The sequence below is a fragment of the Lycium ferocissimum genome, chromosome 3, assembly GCF_029784015.1.
Source record: "Lycium ferocissimum isolate CSIRO_LF1 chromosome 3, AGI_CSIRO_Lferr_CH_V1, whole genome shotgun sequence".
In the NCBI taxonomy this organism is placed as follows: domain Eukaryota; kingdom Viridiplantae; phylum Streptophyta; class Magnoliopsida; order Solanales; family Solanaceae; genus Lycium; species Lycium ferocissimum.
The window spans coordinates 1,366,599-1,379,768 of NC_081344.1; the positions used below are offsets into that span (position 1 = coordinate 1,366,599).

General features: G+C 32.3%; 2 protein-coding genes across 2 annotated transcripts; one reads left to right on the top strand and one right to left on the bottom strand.

Moving 5' to 3' along the window:
• Positions 1–447: 447 nt before the first annotated feature.
• Positions 448–2,675, top strand: LOC132049166 (thioredoxin-like 3-1, chloroplastic). Its single transcript, XM_059439862.1, has 5 exons — positions 448–908; positions 1,414–1,488; positions 2,137–2,203; positions 2,308–2,325; positions 2,410–2,675. The coding sequence occupies exons 1-5, from the start codon at positions 607–609 to the stop codon at positions 2,506–2,508; spliced, it is 561 nt and encodes a 186-aa protein (XP_059295845.1). The 5' UTR covers positions 448–606; the 3' UTR covers positions 2,509–2,675.
• A 1,287-nt stretch (positions 2,676–3,962) lies between these two features.
• Positions 3,963–9,924, bottom strand: LOC132049167 (uncharacterized). Its single transcript, XM_059439863.1, has 3 exons — positions 8,920–9,924; positions 4,380–4,459; positions 3,963–4,280 (listed from the first exon to the last, which is right to left on the bottom strand). Exons 1-3 carry the CDS (start codon positions 9,781–9,783, stop codon positions 4,187–4,189), a joined length of 1,038 nt encoding a protein of 345 aa, XP_059295846.1. The 5' UTR covers positions 9,784–9,924; the 3' UTR covers positions 3,963–4,186.
• Between the last annotated feature and the right edge of the window lie 3,246 nt (positions 9,925–13,170).

Genomic DNA, 13,170 nt, shown 5'->3' on the forward strand with positions numbered 1-13,170 from the left:
TTAGCTCATTTCAGACAGTCACCTCTGGCGAGTTAATAACATGTCTATGTATTAACTAACCTCATTTTAATCCGTCCAAATTCAATTGAATTCACCCGTTTGACACATGTATTATATCAGGAAATCACATCCAATGACCTGGAAAACGAACGATCTTGAACTTTTAACCCTGGTTTGTGCCATGGGCTAACCTTCAAGCTCAACAATTAAAAGTTGTTAAAGTTTTGTTCCTAGGATAAGTGTAGTCAAACGTCTAACATCACCCACCTCGAAGGCCATTCTTGCAAAACACCCCTATTATATTTGTCAAAAAAAAAAAAAAAAAATAGGATAAAGTTTCCACATGTACAAAGGGTCAAGAAAAAAACCACTCTGCTACAAGTGGGTCCAAATGGGTTTTTTCCTTTAACAAAACTCCAATACACTACAGGGATAAGTGGATAAGCCTTTTCCTTTAAGCAACAAAATGAAGAATGTATCACAAGTTGTACCTTTGACAAAAGTATCTACTAGTAAATGAAGAAAGAGAAAAATCTCACTCATCCAAATATCTAATCCTTCAATTTACACCATCTCCTCTTTCAAGTACCAAGAACTTCTAAAAAAATGTCAATTTTAGCACCAAATTCTCAAATTCTATACAGAGAAATCCACAACAGAGAGCAGCATCATCAGTCTTTGAACAGTGGTGGAAGTCTAAATATTGTAAAATCATTTGGATTTTGCTTTGTTGATAAGAGAAGAAGTGATTGGAAGAGAAAGTTAAAGAGAGAGTTTAGAATTAATGCTTCTTGGCCAGATTTGTCAAGACCAACTACTGTTGAGATGCAACCCATTGAGAGCACTGAACAACTTGACCAAATTTTAGCCTCTGCGAAAGAGCTATCACAACCCATCATTATTGATTGGTAAAATTCTTCTCTTTCCTTGTTTGTGATAAAGAAAAGAATGTTGTCGCTCCAGCTAAAAGTAGTTGTCTCAAATTATTTATTGTAAGTTCAAGGCACAATTAATTTTTCTTTTCCATTTTATCCTTAGTAGACTTATGACACATAACTAGAGTAACCATTGACAGTGAAGATTCTTCCGTTATCCATAGGTCTCGGATTTGATCCCCGAGATGAAGTCTGTTTTAATAGTAAAGGTCTTCCTTATAACCAGAAGTCTCGGGTTCGAGCCTTATGATGTAGGAAGCGCTAAAAGCCTCATTGTTAACTTTCTACGGCGTGATTCCAGACTAGTTAGGCAGTATGTTTCGAACGCCAGATGATTATACTAAAAAGAATATTAAGCTAGTTATAAAATGATAATTGTATCGCGTTTTTCCTGTTCTGCATTTTTTAAAAGAAAAAGAAAGAATCGAATTTACGGAGTTGTAGTTAGATTGATTTGTTTGTAGCAAATGATTGATAGGATGGCTGCTTGGTGCCGGAAATGCATATTTTTGAAGCCAAAATTGGAGAAACTTGCAGCTGAGTTTGATACCAAGTAAGCCCCCTTTTCATGTCCTGTCAAGTCATTACAATGCCTTTAACATTTTCTTGAATAGTTTATTTACAGCTGGTTTCAGACATTGAAATATATAAGCTATTTTTCCATGTTATTTGTGGGGGAGTAGTTTGACAAGGAGCTGGATTTTTATGATAAGATGTTAGGCTTGACTAATAATGATAGCATCAAGAACTCCATAGTTTATTACACAGGGTCATGGTGGATGATTGGAACCATTTGACTCTTAACCCAAGTTCTCGGGTACGAGCCCTGAGAATGGATTACTTCTTGATAGCAACTGGTTTACCTCTTTGGGGCCTATCCAGCGTAAATCCAAGTAGCAAGCCCAGTAGGTTGCGAATATCGGATGGTTAAACCCAAAAAAGAAATCCTAATGTCCTATCTAATTTATATATATCTCTGATTGTCATGGTTAATACATTCTTGTATCTTAAAAGAAAATGACTAATGTACTAGCTCATTTTGAGCTTGATTTTAACATTTTAATTCTCATTTAGTCGAGTGAAATAAACATGTATATCTTGCTCCCTGTGAAGGGGAAAATGACAAGCCAACTACATATATAGAGTACATTAGCAATGGTTTTAGAGAATAATGATATATTCTTCTTCCTCTTGTTCGTAGACTCAAATTCTACTATGTCGACGTGAATAAAGTACCACAAACTTTAGTGAAGCGCGGAAATGTTTCAGTAAGTATCCTTTTGTGCACGACTCAAGTATTTTTTTCAGCAGTCTATTATTTCCTTTTTCACTCTGTTCATTTTCCTAATTTGTTTCTTGTTTTAATCTCCAGAAAATGCCAACAATTCAGGTGAGCAGGCCTATGGATTCCCCAATCTTTCAAAGTTCAAAAGAAAGATAAAGCTATAAAATTCTTGTTTTATTTTTATTGCAGTTGTGGAAAGATGGGGAAATGAAAGCAGAGGTGATTGGAGGGCACAAAGCATGGCTTGTAATTGAAGAAGTGAGAGAAATGATCAAAAGCTCTATATAATATGTTACTAGTCCAATCTGATGACTGCCTCTTCTTGTTCATAAACAACAAATTTCTCTCTTTGTCCAAAGTTCGACATCAATTTGTATATTCAGTAAAGGGCATTTCAATATGTACAGTTGTTACAAAGGATCCTTTTTGCATTATCAAAGATGGTGAATTGGTGATGTTGGAACTTAAAATGGTGAATTGATAGTGGTTGGCTGGTTCCTGGCCACCGCATTATAGAAAATCATTCTATAATGCAATTTGAAATGGAAAAAAAGCTGAATTTATGTACGTGAGTACTCGAAATCTTAAAGGCAATGTCTTAAGCTTTTCATCTATTTAAACAATGGTGCCACGATTCGGTTTGACTCGGTTTTTGATTAAAACCAAATCATTATAATATTCAAACAAATCATTATAGTTTATATATTTTTTTGGTTTTGTCGGTTTTATTGATTTGGGTCGATTTTTGCAATTTTTTCGGATTTTAAGAATGTATTAATACAAAGAACCTTTGACTTAAATGGTAACTAAATACGGCTTTGACGTGATCCATTCAAAATCTAAGAATCTTCTTAATTATTTCATTAACTTTATTTAGGTATAGAATAAGCCTATGGCTATGGGTATAGGAATTACCTGGTTCATAACATCTACTTTTTAATTCAAAGGCAATATTACGTAAATTTTATTGATTTCATCTTTTAAAACGAAAAATAATAAACGGAAAGTTAAATTTTCTAAATTTCAATTGTCATTTTCTTCCCTTTAATTTGTTGCGGATAAAATGCTAATTTATTAATAGTAATTCAGATGACATTTAAAAAGGAGAACCGTAAAACTGAATAAGGGAAAAAAAATTATTTCATCTTTAACAAATTTTTATTTTATTTTACCTTAAACTTAAATATACTAAACTTTTCTTTCTAATTATTTGAATTTATATTAGACTTGATACAACCAAAGTTTTGAAAAAGATATATATATATATATATATATATATTTTATGTATGTATCTCTCCGTTTGGTTCAATTTTTGATTCTTTTTTTATTTAACACCAAAAACCAAACCAAAAAGTTAACGATTTTTTAAAATTTAAAACAAAATCATTCGAATTTTTTTGGTTTAACACTGCAAACAAACCAAAAGTTCATATTTTTTAAAATTTAAAACAAAATCAAGTCAAACCAAACCGATTTTCGATTTATTAATTCGATTTAACTCAATTTATCGGTTCGAACTGATTTTTCCATTTCATTTGAACACCCCTAGCAAGAGGTATCAAAATGAGGCACACGCAAAAAATAATGAAAAATGCACCATAACACCACAACCAAGGTAACCAGCCTTTTCCTCATTTGGCTAAATGATGCAAGATAGCATAGCTTTACTAAGCTACAAGAAATCAATTCGAGCAACACCACAATAATAAAAATGAAATAAAAGACCAGATGCAGCACTCGTCTAGCAAAAACGAATAAGTTCCATTGAACATAAATAGAATAAGTTCCATTGAAGACAAATTCTACAAGTTCACCTTTTAAATTGAGTTATTACGCTCGAAAAACCTGACAATCAACTAAAGAAAAACTCAGTTGAACGGACTCTTAGGTCCATGGTGTCCAGAAGAATAGTGCCTGATCCTCATACATTTTGCATAAATTGTAAAATTCCACACTTTTGGAGAATTTAGATTCCAAAACCAAAAACAGCCCGGATCCTGTGGAAAATAAGGTCTCTCCATCCTCTCTCTGTATTCTCCACAACAGTTGAATTACCATATCTGCACCAACAGTAGATGAGAAAAAAAAAATTGCATAAAAAAAAAAAATTGCATGATACAGGCAAACTAACATAACAAATCAAATAAACTATAACAAACCTGTCTTCCTCTGGTATATCTGTATGTGTCAGCTTGACAACTGTAACTCCAGATTGAGGCTCCTCAAAAGTAATTCGGACCTGAAACAATCAACACACGATACGTATCAGAAAAAGATATTCATTGCCTGTCCTACTCCTTTATACTGCTATAGGCTCATAAGTCGCAACATTTCAGCACACAGTCCAAGTTCTATCTATTTTAACATATTTACCATTGTACTAAGAAAACATATGGGCCATCCCTCTACCCTGCTCCACTTAAATAGCAGAACTTTTGTTCGAGGCAGGGTTCGACCCTGTGATGTGAAACTCACCCACACATTACAAGCTACACCCGGCCCAACAACATTGATACATAATTGGAACAACAAAATTCATACACCAAATTTTGTTAAAGAAGAACAATGCTAAGACTCTGTTTAATTCAAGCAGTATCCACAGAATGAATTAGGATATGGACTAGAGGTAGACTTCGACGTTCATGATCACTGCTTGCATTCTAGATCTGGTAAGAGCCTAAAGTAGCAGAAAACTGCGCACTTGAATAGAAATCACAAATACTTCCTCCGTAGTCCTCCATCAGCCAATCTATGTGATTATATTAAAATGGCATATCCACAGCACAATAACAGTGGCCAAAACCTCAATAGAAGAATGGGCTAACAAAGATTCATCACATCAGTGAGTACCCATTAGACAATATAGAGTTTTGACCTCACAACATGCGCACAAGCTCACATCTTTTGCCTATTTAGATGAACACTTGAACATAGGAATACTAGTCAACTTACCTAGAACATAACTCATTCTGCACATTATACACCCATAAAGATTACATACCGATCAATCAGCTAACTCAAATGCAAATAAGTTGTGGTCAGCTATTCCATTCTTCAGCCTCCATTCCACTCTATTCAAATATAGGTCATTCCAATACTAAATATATTGCCATTTTTAACATTGAAAAGAAGACTCAAGCTTATATCTTTTGCCTACTCAAATGAAAAGATTGAACTAAAACATACAAATACTAGTCAAGTTGCCTAGAACATAACTCATTCTACACACTAGAACATAACTCATTCTGTACGCCCATAAAATATTATTTATCAATCAATCAGCTAACTCAAATCCAAATTAGTTGAGGTCAGCTATACCATTCTTCAGCTTCCATTTCACTCTATTCAGATATATTTCACTCCAATACTAAATATTTTGCCTTATTTAACATACAAAAGAAGACTCAAGCTTATATATTTTGCCTATTCAAATGAAATATTTGAACTACACATGCAAATACTACTCAAGTTACCTAGATCATAGCTCATTCTACACACTATACACCCATAAAAGATTATATAATCTATGTCCATCCATCAGCTAACTCAAATCCAATTAGTCGAGGTCGCCTTACCATTCTTAATAGTAAATGTTTTGCCTTATTTAACATTAAAAAGAAGACTCAAGGTTATACCTTTTGCCTATTCAGATGAAATATTTGAACAAACACATACAAATACCAGGCAAGTTACCTAGAACATGACTCATTCTACACGCTAGAACATAACTCATTCTATACACTCAAAAAATATTATAGTATATATCAATCAATCAGCTAACTCAGATACAATTTAGTTGAGGTCGACTATACCATTCTTTAGCTTCCATTCACTCAATTCAGATATATTTCATTCCAATACTACATAATTGCCTTATTTAATATTAAAGAGAAGATTCTTGATGTCACAGTATGCCCACAAGCTTACATCTTTCGCCCATTCAGATGGAACATTCGAACCAAAACAAACAAATACCAGTCAATTTATCTAAAACTCAACTCATTCTAGACACTATACAGAGTATACACCCTTCAAAGATTATATAGCAACTAATCAACCAGCTAACTCGAATCCAAATTAGTTGAGGTCAGGTACCATTCTTCAACTTCCTTTCCACTCTAATCAGATATATTTCACTCCAATACTAAATATTTTGCCTTATTTAACATTAAAAAGAAGACTCAAGCTTATATCTTTTGCCTATTCAAATGAAATATTTGAACTAACACATACAAATACTAGTCAAGTTACCTAGAAAACAACTCATTCTACACTATACACACATAAAAGATTATACGTCAATCAATCAGCTAACTCAAATCCAAATTAGTTGAGGTCAGCTATACCATTCTTCAGCTTCTCTCTATTCAGATCAGTGTTGTCAAAGGTGCGCTTAACGCTTAAGCCTTGAAGCGAGGCTCAAAACATGTCGAGCGCTTCGCCTTGCTTTATGTGCGCTTTAGTGTCGTCATCAAGGCTCTAAGACATACTTTCGAAATGTATGCCTCTCTTGAAGAGGTGACACTAGATAATTGATATATCACTTTATCGTGATGTTTTTACAATTTCTTTGTCCATATATTTGTTATTCATGCTTACTATCATTAGTCTTGGACTAAACATACATATATTTGTAATTTTGCACCCTTGCGCTTTTTTTCACTAAAGCCCACACTTTATTTGCGCTTTGGCACTTAAAGCCCCAGCTAACCTTAGAGCTTTTTTGTGCTTTTCGCTTTTGAATACACTGATTCAGATATATTTCATTTCAATACTAAAATTTTTGTCTCACTTAACATCAAAAAGAAGACTCAAGCTTATAACTTTTGCCTATTCAGATGAACTCTTTGAACTAAAACATACAGATACTAGTCAAGTTACCCAGAATACAACTCATTCTACACTATACACACACAAAAGATTATATATCAATCAATCAGCTAACTCAAATCCAAATTAGTTGAGGTCAGCTATACCATTCTTCAGCTTCACTCTATTCAGATATAGCTCATTTCAATACTAAATAGTTTGTCTTACTTAACATCAAAAAGAAGACTCAAGCTTATAACTTTTGCCTATTCAGATGAACTATTTGAACTAAAACATACAAATACTAGTCAAGTTACCTAGAACACAATTCATTCTAGGTATACACACCTAAAAGATTATGTATCAATCAATCAGCTAACTCAAATCCATATTAGTTGAGGTCGGCTATAGTCTATACCATTCTTCAGCTTCCATCCACTCTATTCAGATATCTTTCATTCCAACACTAAATATTTTGCCTTATTTAACATTAAAAAGAAGACTCGGGCTTATATCTTTTGCCTGTTCAGATGAAACGTGTGAACTAAAACATACAAATAGTAGTAAAGTTACCTAGAACACAAGAACATAACTTATCTACACATACAACCATAAAAGATTATATATCAATCAATCAGCTAACTGAAATCTCAATTAGTTGAAATCGGCTGTACTATTCTTCAGCTCCCATTCCACTCTATTCAGATATTTCATTCAAATACTACACATAACATTAAAAAGAAGACTCTTAACCTCAAAATATGCCCACAAGCTTACATCTTTGGTAGTTTAGCCTATTCAGATGAAACTTGAACTAAAACATACAAATATAGTAAAGTTAGAACACAACTCATTCTACACTCACTACACACCCATAAAAGATTATATATCAATCAATCAGCTAGCTCAAATCCAGATTAGTAGAGGTCAGCTATACCATTCTTTAGCTCCCATTCTTGATTCCACTCTGTTGGTATATTTCATTCCGAAATTAAATATTTTGCCTTATTTAGCGCATTAAAAAGAAGACTCAAGCTTATATCTTTTGCCTATCAGATGAAACATTTGAACTAAAACATATCAATACCAGTCAAGTTACCTAGAACATAATTCACTCTAGAAACTATACACTTAAAAAGATTATGTATCAATCATTCAATCAGCTAACTCGAATCCAAATTAGTTGAGCTCAGCTTTACCATTCTTCGGCTTCATTCCACTATCAGATATATTTCATTCCAATACTAAACATTTTGCCTCATTTAACATTAACGAGAAGACTCAAGCTTATATCTATTGCCTATTCAGATGAACAGTCAGATGAACAGTCGAACTAAAACATACGAATACCAGCCAAGTTACCTAGAACACAACTCATTCACCACACTATTACAACCATAAAAGATTATATATCAATCAATCAGCTAACTCAAATCCAAAAATTAGTTGAGGTCGACTATACCATTATTCAGCTTCAATTCCACTCTATTCATATATGTTTCATTCCAATACTACATATTTGCCTTATTTAACATTAAAGAGAATATTCTTGACCTCACAAGCTTACATCTTTCAACTATTAAGTGGAAAATTTGAATCAAAACATACAAATACCAGTCAAATTACATAGAACTCAACTCATTCTACACACAATACACCCATAAAAGATTATCAATAAATCACCTAACTCGAATCCAAATTAGTCGAGCTTGGCTCTACCATTATTCAGCTTCCATTCCACTCTACAACAACAACTACTACTACTATGTCTCCGTCCCAAATTAAGATATTTCATTCCAATACTAAACAATTTGCCTTATCTAACATTAAAATAACATTCTTGACAAACACATAAACACAAATAGAAAAGCAAAGGTCAAAAAACCATACCATGGACTGAATACCATCAGGCCAACTACCAAACCTCCATTTTTGAACAATCAATTTCCCTTCTTGCAACTCCACATTACTCCCCGTAACCGATCCATCAAATATGCTAAACTCCCCACCAACCTCCTTACTTATCCTAGCATTACTCTGTGTAAATCCCTTCCATCTATTCTCATCCATCAATATCTCAAACAAATCTTTAGCCCTACAACTAAATTTCTCCGTCATCGTTATCGTCTTAAACCCTTCCTTTTTCTTCTCCTTTTTCACCTTCACCTCCTCCTTCACCGGAGTCAACGCCGGAGTTCCACCATCTCCGGCGTTGACTACTTTTTTAACCACTTTTTTCACCTCATTTTCATCTTTACAAGGACCCCCTTTTGACATAGCATTAACATAAACCCTAATTTGTTCTAAAACAAAAGGCTTTCCTTTAACAATAAATGCATCCCTTAATCTCTTCCCAATTTGCCCTTCATCTTTAATCGTAACCCTAATTTCTGAATCTTCATCAGCATTCTCATCAGCTATATAAGGTAATTCAACATTCCCTTCAAATTTCAAACCACCTTCATTTACAACCTCACCTTCCCAAGACAGAATTAAGTTTAATTCATAACCTGGAATTACTTTCCCTTTTCGGATATTGACGTATGCTTCACCTTCGAGTTTTTCGAGGTTTTTTGTTCGGATTTTGAGGTTACCTTCACCGTCAATTAGGGTTTTGTTTGATAAGAGATTGTTAAGGAAATTACGTGACCATTCGAGACAATCTGTTTCGGCCCAATGCCAATTGTGAACGTTGGTTCCGTCGGGTCGGTCTTCGACGATCCAGCGTTTGTCTCCTTCTCCTAAACGGGCCATTTTACGGCGGTGTTACGGTGGTGTTACGGCGGTGATAGAGGATTTGATTGTCTGTTGTGGAGGGATTTGATGGACCAGTGGAACGCAGTGGAGATATAAGGAAAAAGGGTTCTGGAGGGTTCTAAAGACTCTAATTGTTTAGAAGGATCTAGAAGACTGAATTTTTTTTTTTTTTTTTTTTTTACCTTTAATAATAAAGTCTACAAGAATCGAGAATTCTCGCTCATTTTTTAAAAAAAAAAAAAAATTACAAAACTGATTTTCTTCTTCTTTTTTCGTTTATACCTTTAAAACAAGTCTACAAGAATCGAGAATTCTCACTCATTTTTTTTAAAAAATTAAGTCTTTATCGTACAAGCTATTAGGAGATATAAAGGGACTTATCATAGGAAGAGGGAAGCAGGCTACTCAATTTTTCTTTTTATTTATTTGTTGAATTTGAATGTGAATAAAGAATTAATAGAAGACGAAATTATTGAGATTTGATTGTCTTCACTGGGAATGCTCTATCTCTGGAAGAAATGTGAATCCTTCCTGCTGTTAAATAGGTTTTTCCTTCGTATACCATACCTACCTTGACCTAGCGGGGTTACATGTCAAGTATCGGCGTGAGATTATGTCTTCTTAGGACTATTCTCGATGTACAATGCAATTTCGGCAGTAATATTCCATTTCAGGCTCTTTTTCTCAAAATTTACTCTTGGCAACTCCTATGTGCGAAGTAAAATGTTGTTTGATTAGACCATGAATTATCAACCTTGTATAAAGTGTTTTATTTTTTTTTTTTTTTGGAAATTTTCGAAAATATATCGCTTTTGAAAATATTTACGCCACGTAGATATAATATTATATACTATATCTGGGAATTTTTTTTTATGCATAATGTATCAATCTTGTATAAAGTGTATAATAGTATATAAAAGGTATTCATGCACAAATATAAACTAAATTGAGTGTTTGTACACAAAGTATGCACTAAAGGCGTAAATGTTTCAAAAGTGGACATAGAGCGTAATTTCCCCTATCTTTTTATGGACTAAGCTGGTGAACATCTATTGATAATGAATAATGGTGGTATTCGGCAAGAATTTATATCCTTTTGCATACTATTTAATTATAACTTCGACAAACTAAAAAAGCCGTTAGCCCAAAAGTATATATATATATATATATATATATATATATATATTTTTTTTTTGTGTTACACAAATTTACAAATAAAAATGTTTACAACTTTTTTATGAATGTATTAAACTTTGGATTTTTATTTAATAATTTGATGAGCAAGAGAAATGGAAGAGTTGGTCATGATGATTGTTGGCTATCAATTTAAATTGTTTGTGAACGAATATAGAATTAGATTTATATTCAAAATAAAGTTTTCATTTTTTAATTTTAAAAAAAAAAACAGTGTTTCACGAATTGAATTATTTAATTGATTCACGAAATGCAAGGAAATACATCACATCACGAAATACCTTGGCTTTTTTGATCCCGATAACTTGAAATGCTTTTGAATTGCATCACGAAATGCTAAAAAAAAAAAAAAAAAAATAGTTTTATTGTAAAAAAAAAAAAAAATATAAAATCTCGAGGTGATCATTTTTGAAATATTTTTTCATTTTATTCTCGAAACAAACAGGACAGGTCATTTTTTTTATTTTTTGCGTAGTAACAGATGACTTACCATCCTTTTTTAAGGTTATCAATTCATGTTCTTATATAGGGGTGTATATGGACCGAGTTGGTTCGGATTTTTTAAACACCAAACTAAACCAATTGTTGGCTGTCAATTTACATTGTTTTTATTTTCTCGAAATTTATACACATCAAACCAAACCAAACCAATAAAAGGTCGGTTTTTTCATTTTATTCGGTTATTCGGTTTTGTAGGGTTTTTGAGTTTTTTTCGGAATAGTTTTTTATACACCAAACTAAAAATCAGATACAAAATATATAACTTTTACTTCAAATATTTCTTTAGTCCTAGTAAGATACAAATCGTATAATTAACGTGTTTCTTAAGAAAATAACACAAAATGTGAGAAGAGTGATGACGTTGTATTAAAATATTCAACAAAAGCTAATAAAATCGGTTAAAATAAATATTGCTAATTAACAAGCCATAAAGAAAATGACCATAATCTAAAAATAATAAGTCATGCTAAAATAAGTACGGCTAATAAGTATTAATTACATGACAAAGAAAAAAATTAAGTTATGTATTTTCACTCTCTAAATCAATTATGCAAATCTAAATAATAGATATCCAACATTATTGTCATTTCTAGTAGTAAAATAAATTTCTTTTATTAGCATTAGTGTTGAGTTGATTTTGGTTTGGACTTTATTTGAGTTACTAACATCCATAGGATATAAAACTTATTGACATTCAAAATTCCAAGTTCAAGCTTGAATAATATGATAATAGATAAAAAAAAAACTACGGAAAATTTAAGAAATATTTATAAATTACAATACAAATAAATATTTTTATGTATAAAATATTTTAAAAATTGAATACATGTAATGTCGGGTTGATTTGGTTCGGTTTGACTTTTTTTTAGTTAAAGCCAAACCAAACCAATTATGGTTGGGTTTTTTTTTTCAACATCAAACCACTAGTCGGGTTTTTTCCTCGATTTATCGATTTGGTGCAATTTGTCAGTTTACTATGTACACCCCTATTCTTATATATAAAAAAAATGTAAGACATAATTGAATTTCTTAATAACAAAAAGTATAAATATATTTACATTGTCGGTGTTTCAGACTTGATCTCGAAAAAGAAGATGTTTTGGTTTATTGCCTACTCTAATACCGTAATACGTTTGACGTCATATTGTCAACAACAATATAAGGGGTCTATTTCTGATTTCTCCTTTCAATCACAATTACGTTAGGCAAAATAACTAAACAAAATAAATAATCACAAAAAAATTTAAATGAGGTAAAAATGGATGAAACATTTCCTAGAAAGATGAATAATATTTATTGATGCTTATAATAAATACTTATAATAAAATAGACCAAGGTCTGTGTTTGATCAAAGTTACATCATTAAAAGGGAGAATCGAATACTAAAAAACCATTTCTCCCAATTGGATCTAACAATTCCAATAACAAACACATGATAATGGGCCAACATTACCACCAGTGCAAACCCCATTTCCATTATGTTTCTGTAAGCATTCACTTTGACATTCAGCCATGGTGCAATGATTTGGATCCAGAGTCTCACTGCATCTTTTTTGGGCTTCCACTTGAGTAATTGTCAATGTAACTACACCGAAAAATTGAACCACAAAACATTAGTATATCAAATGAAAGAAGAATTAGCATTGTCACGAGCAAAATAATACAAAAAAGTTCGCCAAGTTTTCATTT